Below are 14,687 nucleotides of genomic sequence, written 5' to 3' on the forward strand. Positions count from 1 at the left end.
CTGATAAGTGTGTCATTGTGATTATTATTCAGTCACATTTCACTGTGTCAACTCTAGAAGGCAAAGAATATTTCAGAAAACAAACATTGAATGTACACCATACTTGCATTAGTAAGTGCGATTAGTTGAATTTCGTAGTTAGTTTACTTGTTATCTCAATGTCATTATTGTAATAGGGTGGTAGGTTACATGATGCTAGCAATCAAAGTTAACTGTGGAGCATTATCATTATCTATATTTTGTACAGTGCGACCATGTACAACACGATAAACATTGCTGTAGGTCTACAAAGGCTATGAAGTAAGCTTTGTTGAGATGTTTCAAACAGTATGTTCTTAGTTCATTGAAATGTTAATATTCAAACCAAAAGCATTTTTTTGTGTAAGTGAAACTCTCCAGTCTCCTCACTTCATTCCAAAGCATTCGTATTCCATTGGTTATAGATTAAACTCATAAATTATAAGTTATTTGAAATGGATTTCTTTTTTGCGTAGATGTTAATTTCTCATTTTTTCCTAATGTATGTTGTTTTAATTTTATGTTCATTGCTGGATTTACAGAGATGAATCAGCAATTGAGTCAGACACGTTCTCAGAGAGTTCGTGCTGCAATGTTCCCCGAAACTCTAGAAGAAGGCATAGAGATTCCATCCACACAATTTGATCCAGCTCAGCCAACCGCAGTTCAACGTCTAGCAGAACCAAGCCAGATGCTCAAACATGCAGTAGTCAACCTAATTAATTACCAGGTGTGAAATGTTTACATTATTTTTCAGCGTACTGGATTTGCCCTGTAGTATTGACCCCTGTAGCTTTGTATGATTTCCATTGCTCATATGTGTATTTTCACATCCTACAGGATGATGCTGATTTGGCAACTAGAGCAATACCTGAACTTATAAAACTGTTGAATGATGAAGATCAGGTTGTAGTTTCTCAAGCTGCAATGATGGTTCACCAACTGTCAAGAAAGGAAGCATCAAGGCATGCTATCATGAACAGTCCACAGGTAATAAACTGTCATTTTTATCATTCTGTGTTGTGCAAGTATTTAATAACTCAAGTTAAAAATATGAAGGTCTCTCTTCATCCAATCTCCTGGTATTCAGTTTCACTGACACCATCATTTTGAATGGCCTTTACAGATGGTTGCTGCTTTGGTACGAGCAATTTCAAATAGCAATGATCTGGAGTCGACAAAAGCAGCTGTTGGTACATTACACAACTTATCTCACCATCGTCAGGGTTTGCTTGCCATTTTCAAAAGTGGTGGCATTCCAGCTCTCGTAAAACTGCTCAGGTACGACTTGAAGAAAATTGGTTACCTATTCGTATGAAAGTAATATTGAAGTTCCAACCTGTGATTTCAGTTCACAGGTCTGATTGCTGTTTAAATTTTCTTTCAGCTCGCCTGTTGAGTCTGTACTATTCTATGCCATTACTACACTGCATAATCTTCTTTTGCACCAAGAAGGTTCGAAAATGGCAGTTAGATTGGCTGGAGGTCTGCAAAAAATGGTTGCACTGTTGCAGCGGAATAATGTGAAATTTCTTGCCATAGTAACAGACTGTCTCCAAATATTGGCATATGGGAACCAAGAAAGTAAACTCATTATCTTGGCCTCTCAGGGGCCTGTGGAGTTAGTTCGCATACTCCGTTCTTATGATTATGAGAAGCTGCTATGGACAACATCTCGTGTTCTGAAAGGTATTGATTAGCTTGGAAAGGAAGAGTTGTTACCAGCATTAAACATGAAACATATATTGAGTTTAAATTGATAAATTTGTAGCTGAGAATTTGTGTTCATCTTATAATCATAAAGCTAATTTCACTTCTGTTTCAACAGTATTGTCAGTCTGCTCCAGTAACAAGCCAGCAATTGTTGAAGCTGGAGGCATGCAAGCATTAGCTATGCACCTTGGTCATCCAAGCCAACGCCTTGTTCAGAACTGCCTGTGGACTCTGCGCAATCTTTCAGATGCCGGAACTAAAGTTGTAAGTACATTTTTATTTATAGGCTTCATAGGCCTGGCAGTCCATGAAATGTTTTCATATACAGTGGAACTTCAATCTTATGTTCTCTGATTTTACATTTTTTGTGATTCTGTGCCAGAAATTTCCAGCCCCTGTAAAAAAAAAAAAACCAAGGTCAATGCAAAAAATTCCCCAATTTTATGCATCTTCCTAGTAAGGTTAACCTCAATCTACGTTCTTGCTAGACTCGCTTGGCTTCGTCCATTTTCTTTGTAGTGACATTTGATGTGATTGAACAAGTTATAAGTGGCACTTTGCATTGCAGGTGGTTGCGGAGTTAAGGGAATATTTTTGGCTGTTGCGGAGAGGGAAGTTGAGAAGAAATGCTATTATAATCCACAATCAGCATTGCCAATACAGCTCAATGTTTTATCTTCACAGCACAATTATGATACAGCTACTGTTAGGTTGCAGCAGCAATGGAAAAACAGGACAGTTGTTGCAAAGTGTTTTGGACTAAGCCATTTGCATGTATATCCGATGTTGTGTATTCGGCAACAATATCAATTTTCAACCTTTTAAATTCAAACACTGTGTCTCAAAGAATATGCTCAATCAGATTCAAGGAAATGTCAGCCACTTCCGGCTAGTGAATTCTTATTGGCAGGCGACTTGTTATGTCACACAAAAGCCAACGGAGCCACCACACCACACTAAAGCCAATTTTTCAAGAGCAAATTACTGGTCATAATTGACTATTCGAAGTGTATGCACCTTTTGTACTTGCATGTAAATCAGCGACCAACCATGAAACAAGTGTGTCTGTGACGTCAGTGATCTGTACATGGTGCCATGTGTGGAGTTCTAAATTTCCAAGTATGCTGCAAGCTGTGCGTGCACAGAAACAAGGAACTGTGGCGGCGTCTGCTAACATTGGAGGTTACAGTATATTCTGCTCGAGTTCACTCCTGCTATATAAATGGATTTTGTGATTTTGTGTCTTCTTAATCCTTATTGTGTTGTTTACTTTGTTTTTGTGGCACACTGAAAAGTTGCACGAGGTCCTGGTATTTTTTCCTACTAGTGTTCTCCTACAAAAGACACGAAATATCGGAGAGCAAAAAATATTTATGGTTTACCAGGGTGTATACAACCCGGGAATTTTTTATAATTCCAGGAATTTTTCATTGTTTTAGTTTTCAGTTAAGTTTGTGTAATTTTGATTGGTAAGAACTGATCCTCTAACAAAGGATATTACTATATCCCGCTACAGCAGAATAATACTGCAGCAGTAAAGCATGAATGAGAGAAAAAAACTAAAATAAAACTTAAATTGCAAAGGAAATGCGCCATATACAACAACAAAACACAGTGCTCATACAAGCATCTGCCAACAGAAAAATGTGCCAAAGGCTTTAGGAACACTATGCAATGCTTCATAACAACAAATTGCCTCCGATGAGCGTGACATCACAACTGTTTACGTTAGATTCGTTTCATAGTTATGAGCAGGCTCATGCGCATACACAGCTGAGTCGCATATGAGTAGTACCTTCTCCCACCTCTGGCTACAAAAATGTGGCCTTTGGCTGAGTAAGCACTAGCAGCAAGTAACCAGATGCTACCCAGGAAAATTTTATTGGCAACCAAGTCGGATCTTGGGGGAGGGTTTCCAAATTCATATTCTTGACGAAAAAAACCTTGTTGCACAAAGTGCCTAGTGTCTAGCGCATGTTGGTCTATTGATTGTTCATATGATTTTAAATGCATCCTTGTTAGTTTTTAAACATTTTTAACACATTTGAAATTGATTTCTGAATAAATCTAAGCTGATATTTAAATCCGTGCATAGTGTACTTGATGTCTGCCAGGGGAATCCTCGGTGCATCTAGCAATAAACTTTCCTGCTCACAAAAGGGGATGGGGTTTTACAAACTGAGCATAATAAAGCCGTATGGGTGAATGCCAGTCACTCTTTGTCTGTGTGGCTGACTGGGTTTGCGAAAGATCAGCGTTGTTATAATTACTAAAAAAAGAAAAAATCCATTGATTCAGACTATCAAAGTGCAAATATGCAACTAACAGGAATAACAGGTAAGAAAGATTACGTATTATCTCCTCGGTATATCCAAGAAAATGAAATTTTGGCAGAAAATTTTTGGTCAGATCGCTGCACTAGTAAGGGCCAGTTGTACAGTCCCCAGCTAGCAGCCGCTGAAGTTCTGTCTTGGAATAGCACGAAAAACGCTTGGTACGAACACATAATAACGCCTAACCGGAGAATAATCATGGGATAACTAAACTGGTATTTCTGGCAGAGTTAGTGAAATTAACCAGAGGATAGGTTTTGACAATGGCAGGAACAGTTGCAGAATTAATGATGACAAGATTGTTAGTTAGAACGAGGAAGGAGAAGAAACAGGGACATCACACAAATTATGGAGGAATATGATGATTCCAAATTTATATAAAAAATTCATGCTGCTACTTTTTGATCTCACACTTGAGAATGAAATGTGAAATTGTTTTTCCAACATAAAGCTTTGTGCTTGTAGTAAGCCTAATAAAAATTTGATATTGGTACTTCATGAATTATGTTCTGTAGTGTTTTAAAAATGACATTTTGTGCCAAAACAGTGTAGTTTATTTGGTGTGTGTTGCAATTGCTGCAATATTAGGAAGGCCTATTTTGTTTTATCTTCAGATCGAGAAACTACACTAGGCTTAGGTTATTATTTGTAGTAACAGCTTTTTCAGTATTAGACAACGACATTTAGAGTTTTCATGTAGCAAAACTTTGATGAACTTCGATGTGGTAATAGATTCTTTTGCAAAAAGTAAAGCTGTAGCAACATTAGAGGGAAAAATGCTAGGACCTTATGATTGAAGAAATGTGTACTGTCTTGCTTGTCTTTTATCTTTACTGGTTTTATGTATTCTATTTTTAATTTTATGTCATACAAAACAGTAATTTATTAGCTAATAGGCAATAAAGAGTGCAAATTTTCTGAGTGTTCTTGTTCTCCTGGTTACAATAAACGCCACCCAGTATTAATTGCGTTTTTTAATTTTATTTATTTATTTATTTATTTTTAATAAAAGAAGTGGGGGCAGGATGTCAAACTGGCTGAGTGGGAGCAGGAGAGGCACCACAGGACATTTTAATTTCCACTGTCCTGAATATAGTTTGATGGCATGCATTACAAAATATACACATTTGTGTTGCACAGAGCGAAATACAGTGATGTGCAGAAGAAGAATGCTGTGTGAAGAGGCGTGGCACTGCACTTTGGCACACTTAAGACCAAATAACATGTCTTACATTTTCTCGAACATATATGTTTTTATGTATCAGACTGTTCAGAAAGATGTGCACTACAAAATGAACATATATTTGAAAAGTCGATTTTTGTAAATTTTTGACATCCTATCTCAAACACCCAAGGAAGGGTAGATTCCACACTATTGGGTAGTTTCAACTATTCGCTGCATTTCAAATGCTCGTTTTCATCTTCTAGCACATAATAGCATTATGCCATAATAAAGAACCAAATGTGAGATAATACAGTACTGGTTCTTTAAGAGAATTTATATCCCGAAAACAACACTGAAAAGCTTAACATCAAGTCAAGGCCTACTTCATAGTTTTGAACACAATCTCATTTTACTTATGCAGTATCAAAAAATCGGGCAATGATTGTAATCAGATAAACTGGTGGGTTACATCTTGAGAAACTCTTTCTAGTGTATTGGATTTTATTTTTCTTGTTGCCATTGGCAGTGCCAGCAATATTTGTTTGTTCATATTACAGCAGAATTTCATGTGTACCTAATACAATAGGCATTGCTCTTTCACTTGCAGGATGGTTTGGAAGGTCTTCTGCAGAGTTTAGTGCAGTTGCTGGCATCAGCAGATGTGAATGTTGTGACATGTGCTGCTGGTATTCTCTCAAATCTCACTTGCAACAACCAGCGGAACAAAGTTACAGTATGTCAGGTTGGCGGAGTAGATGCCCTCGTAAATACCATTCGAAATGCTGGTGATCGTGAAGAAATAACTGAACCTGCGGTATGTGCACTTCGCCATTTGACATCTCGTCATATTGAAGCAGAAATGGCACAGAATGCAGTTCGTGCTAACTATGGAATGCAAGTCATTGTAAAGTTACTGCAGGCACCATCTCGTTGGCCTCTTGTTAAGGCAGTCATTGGACTGATACGAAACTTGGCTCTGTGCCCTGCCAATCATGCTCCACTGCGTGAACATGGTGCAATTCATCATCTTGTGCGACTTCTTATGAGAGCATTCCAGGATACGCAGAGAGTAAGTACTCAAAGTCATTTATTTCTCACACATTCTCTGAACTCTACTTACTTAGTATAATGTTCCATATGAAATCTAAGTCTAAGTCATGAAAATTTGTTTAACTCTGTAGTTTTGTAGATCCTATTTCACATTTATTTATTTATTTATTTATTTATTTATTTTTTTCTTCCCAATGTCACCTTCCTTTCATGTGGCTTTGTTCTTTCTGCCTTTGATTCGATTCTGTTTGATCCAAACTTCATTTTATTCCACAGAAATTATAATCAAAAGAGCTGGTTAGAATTTGGTCATCACTGTAATATGAGCCCTGTGCCTTAAACCATTATGCCATCACACTATTTATCAATTAGTGCTTTTGGGGCCCCCACGTGTGTGTGTGTGTGTGTGTGTGTGTGTGTGTGTGTGTGTGCACGTGCGTGCGCGTGTGTTCGTGTTCGTTCTTCCTATCCTTTGCAGTACAAATATAATAGATTCCGCAACCTTGATTCTACAGAAGATATATCATTGCTTCTTGAGTTCAGGAGAATTTTTTCGTAAAATGGTCTGTATGTAAACTTCAGATCTTCTCTAACTTTTCAACATTTCTGTTGCAGTGGACTTACCTCCTGGAGCACTGTATCCAGTTCCCCGGTTTTCATAAAGTTTCTAGTCTCTCTTTCCATGTTTTTTTGTATACTGCATCTTACATTTTGTCTACGTAACATGTTGTGTGCATTGTTGTGCTTTCATGTTCTACTTATGGTGGGGACAGCCTTTCCTGTACTCGGTTCTAATTTACTCTAGGAGTGATGCTTCAGCAAGTGCATGTGGAGATGCAGAACAGAGTTAGTGGAACACCCACACACAATCTTACCCTTCACTCAGCTTGTTCGAACTTGCAGATTACTAATTGTACAAAAATGGAATTAGAGCAGTTGTGTTTCAGAAGAGACGTATTGTAGTTTCATTTAATTTTGTTTAAAAATATCGAAGCTTTAGATGATACGTGGAAGGAAGACAGCAATACCATATTTCCTGATTGTTGCCAAATTGTTGATATGCGGCAAACTTTTTAGTTATTGAAATTAGATGAACATTATGCAATTGAAATCTTCACAATAAATCATATATTCACTTACTAAAAGTTGGAAATGCGTCGGAGGTGTATAACACGAGATAATTGGAGTTAAATGTTGTGCATAATGCTCCACTCTTACGTCAGTAGTGATCACCAGTTTGGTTTCATTATGAGAAACAGATCCCTAGGTTTTAATCGATGCGTTATTACATTTTATGATCACTCTACTAATTTCAAACATAACCAAAAAAATTAAGATGTATGCATGCTAATTGACGTAAGAAAACTTGTCTGAAACAGGCTAACTGGAATTGCAAGAAAGATGAATAGTGGTACAAAGTACAGTAACTCCGTATACAGTAATTATATCACAAAGTGATATCTCTTTTGTGTAAGAAAGACTGAATTCCTGAGATTTTTTTAACTTCATTTGTAGGTGGTTGCTGTTAATGATCTTGTAATTAAAATATCAGGAATCTCCACTTGTTCATTATACCTGCGGGAAACTTACACACTTGGCTCTTTTCATGATCACATATGCTTGAAGTGTCACTGTCATTGGTTTTTTTATGAAATGATTATTTTCTTTGCTGAATTTTCCAAAATAGTTTCATTCTGCATACTTTTTCCATTGTGGGCTGTGAATAGTAGCCAACTTACTTATAATCTCTCAAGGTGACTTTCCTAACAGCTTTGTTGGTGAGTGCTTCATCTGCAGACAGAGTAAATTTATTATTATACCTGCCCACATAGTCTTTAACTTGTGTCTATATTGTTTCTGTCAGATTGAAATGGCAGTGATAAGGTAGCAGCCTAAGTTCCACCTATTAAGATTACCACTTACTTCATAATTATGATTCTTTGGCTTGGTAGATGCCTTTTCAACAGCAGAACAGTAAGAAGCATAATCAACAACAACTTGGTAAAAAGTCAATTTTCTGTTTTCTTTGATTTAAAAATCTGAGGACAGTTTGGGAGAAAACCTTGTGAGATGTCTATCTGCAGTAGTAGTAGTCTGCCTCCTTTGCTAGAAGATATGGTCATTTATCCTTTAATTGTGCTATCCGTCCAGCCCTGCTTGAGAACATGGCCAGAATGGATCCACATTTCATCAGGTCCCACCATTTCATCGAAATTCTTTCTATGGACTTGCCTTACCTATATCTTACATGCCCGTCAACAGCTTACTGCCACATAAATGTCCATAGCAAAAATCCTAGTTGTGCATGTAGAACTGAAAGTAAAATTGTGTACCAGCATTGAAAACGACTTCTTTCCTGAAGGATAATCAATAATTATATGTTTTCTGCAGTATCTGTATAATTATTAATAAGAAAACACATACGGCATCAGAAAAATTAATGTATGTTGGGAATTTTCCTCAAGTTTTCAGCCCCCCCCCCCCCAAAAAAAAAAAAAAAAAAAAAAAAAAAAAAAAAAAAAAAAAAAAACACGTACTTGCCAGTCTCCACAGCAGTTTCCTTGTTGTACTGAAAGCTACGGCAGTTCATTCGATCACTTCATTAATTGAAAAAAGTGATCCACTATTAAGTTTTTCTTTCTCTGTGTAGGCATGTAATGCACAGAATATTCTCTCAACTCTAAGAATGCAGAGTCTCGCAACAATAACATTGAATAAAATGTTCTCAGGCTTCCAGCCACACCAGGTGATTAAAATACCATGAGTGTTAACTCACTATTGTCTAGTAGAATCACTGTTGCCGGAACAATGTTGTATATTCTAGCTGCCTCATATGTTGTCACTGGTGCTCATGGCATCGCTTGATGAGGGCATACATTGACTTCATGTTTACTGCACCCCTTTCAACCTTGCAGTCATTGGATCCCAGATTGCACAAAGCTGCTGGTTGCCATCATTAAGGATGTTATCAATGATTTGTACTTCAATGGCTTCTTTAATTAAACAGTCCCAGAAACCATCAGTGTGAGCCACAAAGGAGGTTTCATGATGAAGGCAATGTATGCCCATACATGGAGATACTATGAACACCAGAGATGTCACAGCCAGCAGCTAGAGGAAAGAAGGACATAAAAATAGCAGCCCGTCAATAATCAGTCACTCCATTTAACATTGGTCAAAGAGTGCTTGTTTGACAGCTCATGGCATTTTAAATACTTGACGCAGCTGGAAGGCTGAGAATATTTTATTCGGTTTCTCTCGAGTGACCACCTGCTGCTATCCCCTATATGAAGTCAGACTTCTCCGCATGTAACATGTGACTAACTTGCTTCTAATATTGTTCAGTATCACACAACACCTAAACTGAGTCCCACAGGCATAAGAAATGAAGGCAAACAAAATCACAGCATGCAACGAATAATCACAGAGGATAGCAAGCTGCCTGAAACTGAAGCATAGTGTAAGAGGTAAGTTTTGTAGTTGTATGAGTGAAGGTTTGGTGACTGTTGGTCATTATTACAGCCATATGTCTCATGAGATTTGCTATGCTGAATATTGTAGATGTGGGAAGTTTTGAAGTGGTGGGACTGAAGGTTTGTGAACTGAACTGCTGGTGATTGATTCAGGTACAGGTCTTGTGAATTTGGCTGAATGCGTACTGTGCTTCCTGTGTGAGCCTCACCCAACTACTTCCTTCATAGCTGTCAATCCTAAATTAATTTTGGCCAGGGCATAGTTTTGTGTAATCTTGGTTTCATATTCAATAGCTGAAATTTTTGTTGCAGCGTCAGTCTATAGCCAGCAGTGGCAGCCAGCAGCCAGGAGCTTATGCTGATGGTGTTCGCATGGAAGAAATTGTTGAAGGAACTGTTGGAGCTCTGCATATTTTGGCACGCGAATCGAACAACAGAGCTATTATCCGTGGACAGATGGTTATACCAATCTTTGTTCAGGTACTTGTTGTTTGTTTCTAGATGTAGTAATACAGATACATCATTTTTCAATCCAAGGAGAAAAGAGCAATTTAAACTATACAAAATTTGTGTGTTGCCATGTAATCGAGGTGCAACATTGCCAAAAAATTTTGCCTTCATCTGGGGATTAATATTGAATTAAGTACTGGAGATCGTGCTTGTCATGAAATACAGATGTTTTTAACATTCTAGGATAAGTTCTGCATTGGTAATACACATAAAGCAGTATAATGTTTCATGATGACTGCATCAACTTGTCAGAGCACAAAACATTATTTCAGTATCCGGCAGGGCTGCACTAAGCTGCTAAGAGCAGTCAGATGGTAAGTATAAAGCTGATTGATACAAACCAAATAATGGTTGATGCAGCATAGCTTTTGTCAATTGATTTTGCTACCTAATACACACACGCCACCTACCAGATACAACTACCATAGTATTCATTCGAAATTCAGAGATTCATCTTTTTTGCATAATATCCCTGCACTTAGATTTGTACATCACAATTGTGCAGACAGTGATTTTCTGTCATTCAGTCCCAAGTGTGAATCAAGAATCAGCAATTGCTTGAAAAGTATGTGTGTAGACTGTCCAGGCTATCTTTTTTTCCTTCAGTGTCGTTTACATTTGTAACTGGTGAAGCATAAGGGATAGATGTTGTTTTGGTCAAATGCATTCTTTCATATTGCCTAGTCATATATAGTACATGTATTCCTTCTGATTCTCTCTTGAAGTAAATATGCTGACCACTTCATAAGTGCCTTCACAGCAGAAATTTGATGACTTGTTTCAGATGGAAGCTACATATCATCGATGAAGAAACAATACCGCGTAACTGACAAATTCCGATTTTTCGTTTTTCAGTCAGATGATGTCGTTGACTGTACGCACATCTCCTCTTAACACCATAATGACGAATTTTTAATTATTGAACATGAAAAAATTATTTAAAACAATACTGCGTACGTGTCACAGCAAATAAATAGATGGCAATACTGCAGAACTGTAGAGAGTTAAATACCGCCTATCTACAATCTATGGATACTGTAAACAATACCGCGTAAATACAAAAGTGCGCGCAGCCACAGCACATTGTTACTGCCTTATTATGTATTTAACAGTGCTCAGAAGTGGTTCCATGCTTGTAGCTTCATTCGTGATAATGGACAGCGATATAGATGATCTTTTTACTGAAGAAGAAATTGTTTTTCAGCTTAAATCAGCTTATGAAAGCGGAGAATCGTTCCTGAGAGTGACTGATAGCGGTAAGAAAATTGTTTTATGATTCACCTTTGAATGTTAGTAGCACCACAAGTGTCTTATTGTGATATAAATCAGAACGCCCCCACTTCACTTGTTCTATGCTTTATTCATTTGTCCCAAAGATTTCTAGACTGTCCACTTTCTTGTAGGATCTCCCTTAAATGCACAGCAAACAACAGGCGAGAAAAGTCGTAACGCTGAAGTTACATTTACCGAAGAAGAATTAATTTCGTATGGGGTTCTCGGTTCCTGCAACATCTAATGACGCAGGTAAATTTTCTTGGGATTATTGTTAATAGTATTACTGATGCCTTCATTCTCATAAATAAATGAATTTGAGCTTCATCTTTGTCTGCTTAAATTAATATATAAATATTTTTCCATTTAGAAACTTCAGTGGCTGTATCCAAGAATGCTCAAAATGAAACCACAGTCACTGTTTCCACCAGAGACGACAGTACTTCACACTCATTGCTATGCGATGGTGCTTATTGTTTGCCAAACACTCTGGATAAATTTTCGGAAGATCACGGGAGCAATAATGATGCTGACAGTGAAGTTCAAGAATTTTATGGTGACGTAGGCAGTGACAGGACAAGGAAGTCTAAACCATATCTTCAGGATGTCGAATGCTGAAATGCCAATAAAATTCTGAGAACGCGTGCACAGGCTTATATTAGATACAAAAGGAGTGGAATTGGTAAAATCACTCATGATTCTCCAAGTGAGGCATGAAAATTAGGTCCAACATGTACTTCAAAGATGTACCAGAAATCCGTTCAAAGGAGGTGTCATCAATTTTCTGCTGATGATAGGCAGGCAGTATTTAACACATTTTGGGAAACGATGACATGGGATCAGAGAAAGGTTTACGTTATCAACCTTGTGGACGTAATTCCAACCAAATGTCCAGGGAAGAACACTGGCGAATCCAGGAGAAAAGGGACGCTCATTTATCATTTGAAAAATGAGCTGGGGAAACATAAAGTATGCAAAAAGATGTTTCTCAATGCTCTTGGGATTAAAGAATGGACAGTCCGATATTGGCTGGGTAATTCCACACGTGGGATGAGTCCTGATACAGAATCATCTCAATCTCAAATCAGACAGACGAAGAAGAATGATGAGAGAACCTTCATGAAAGAATTCCTGGACACTCTGCCGAAACTTCCGTCACATTACTGCAGGAAATCCTCCTCGAAGTTGTACCTTGAGCCTGTTCTACAATCCAAACAACAGCTGTATGGACTCTATGTGGAAAATGTCATGCGGAGAAGGTTTCACCATGAAGTCGGGCTACCTTTAACTTGATTTTAGAAGATGGTAATATTAACTTATTTTCCCCCAAGAAATACCAATGCAACTTGTGTTGTAGTTACAGGCTTGGTAACTTGAGTGAAGTCATGTGGAAGCAACACACAGAATGGAAAGAGCAGGCAAGGATGCAAAAAGATGCTGACAAGAAAAGAAGCCCAGCAAAAGCTCTGCTCAGTGTACACCATGGACTTACAGGCCGTGAAAGTAGCTCCATTTCTAAGTGCAAGTGCAGTTTATTATAAAACAAAGATGGCTGTTCATAACTTTACAATGTATAATTTAGAAAGTCGTGATGCAGTATGTTACTGGTTCAATGAAACGCAAGGTGATTTGGTTGCATCATGTTTTGCCTCATGCATCATTGACACACTATCCAGAACGTTTAAAGAAATTCCCGTTAAAGTCATTCTGTATTCTGCTGGCTGCACATATCTTTTAAGATTAGCAATTGATGCTGGAGTATTGATTACACAAAAGTTTTTGGAGAAAGGCCATACTCAGATAGAATGTGACTCAGTTCACAGTTCCATTGAGTGCAAGCTTAAAGGACATGAAGTTACACTTCCTAGCCAATATGCTATGATATCTAAAGAAACGAGAAAAAAATCCATTACCTAGATTACTCCTTTTTCATCAACTACACAGAGAAAAGTTTGTGGCTGTATGACCCTATTAGGCCTGGGAGAACTGTAAAAAATGAGCCTACAGTTACCAATCTGAGGGTGCTACAGTACCGCCCAAATGATATTATTTACTACACATGCTCTTTCAACGAGGTGTGGCAGGAATTAAGGCGTTCGAGGAAAATTCTTGGAGATGTTTGCTTCCCGAAACTATACAAGGAAATACAAATGGGATCAAACTATACAAGGAAATCCAAATGGGATCATTTACAACAACTTAAATCTGTTCTTCCTAAAGATTGTCATAGTTATTATGACAACATTCCTTATGAATGAACATTATCACGGAGGTAACTGTGTGACGAATGTCACTGCAGTGTAATTCTCTGTTCTGCTTTGAGTGATGTTTATGATTTTCCTTTAAGAAATGTGCAGACATTATCGCAACTATGTAAACAGTATATTTATTTGAAATGTTTCTATGAAGTCTTTCAATAAAAATGATTAATGCTCCAAAACGTGTTCTTACTAGCTTTCTCAACACCAAATACCAACGTAAATGTGTCAAGTCGTGCCGGGAGACTGACAAACAAATACCACATAAGTAGCAGATCGTGGCATAAATACCGAGACAATTCTGCGTATGTGCCGTAATTAAGCTTTCCAAAGCGTATTTTTTTTGTTTCACCTTTTTATTTGATCCAATATTTCCTTGTAGTGCTGCGATGCAAATTTAGCGCCACTGTGAAATGTATTAGGCATTTTAGACAGTTTTTTTCTCTCTCATGTAAAATTCTTATTTTGCTACTTACGCGGTATTGTTTCTTCACCGACGATATGGTAGATTTCCCAAGCCACACACATCTGTCAGTTTTATCATGTATCCCATTACTATCCTGACTTGAAATCAGTGACCTAGTTATTCCAAAGATTATTCATTATTGATTTATTCTCATGCAGCATTTGTCAGTATAAAGTTTCCATTCTGTTAATGCTACAGTGAGAAGTTGTTTTTTGAGTAACTGAGCTTGTTATCAGTAACAAACTCTGTTAGCCTGTTATGAACAGTTTTCTGTTAACCAATCCCTTTTTTATATTCTGGACATTTCCTTGCAGAGTAAAAATAAATAAATAAAGATTTTTCATTTGTTGCTATTATTGGGCCTACACTTTAATATTATATGTACATTTTGTATCACTGTTGGCTCGCACATCAGGCTTCAGAATTAAC

The 14,687-nt window shown here is 37.5% G+C and overlaps 1 protein-coding gene across 3 annotated transcripts in view; it reads left to right on the forward strand.

Annotated features, from left to right (window-relative positions):
- LOC126198284 (armadillo segment polarity protein) overlaps positions 1 to 14,687 on the forward strand; it is a 91,724-nt gene that overhangs the window by 43,611 nt on the left and 33,426 nt on the right. For all 3 annotated transcript variants that reach the window (XM_049934708.1, XM_049934710.1, XM_049934709.1), the window contains exons 4-10: positions 561 to 748; positions 859 to 1,008; positions 1,145 to 1,299; positions 1,406 to 1,707; positions 1,847 to 1,995; positions 5,837 to 6,298; positions 10,065 to 10,232. In XM_049934708.1, coding sequence (XP_049790665.1) covers positions 561 to 748; positions 859 to 1,008; positions 1,145 to 1,299; positions 1,406 to 1,707; positions 1,847 to 1,995; positions 5,837 to 6,298; positions 10,065 to 10,232 — 1,574 coding nt within the window. The remainder of the gene's footprint in view (positions 1 to 560; positions 749 to 858; positions 1,009 to 1,144; positions 1,300 to 1,405; positions 1,708 to 1,846; positions 1,996 to 5,836; positions 6,299 to 10,064; positions 10,233 to 14,687) is intronic.

The sequence above is a fragment of the Schistocerca nitens genome, chromosome 1 (assembly GCF_023898315.1).
Source record: "Schistocerca nitens isolate TAMUIC-IGC-003100 chromosome 1, iqSchNite1.1, whole genome shotgun sequence".
Taxonomy (NCBI): Eukaryota; Metazoa; Arthropoda; class Insecta; order Orthoptera; family Acrididae; genus Schistocerca; species Schistocerca nitens.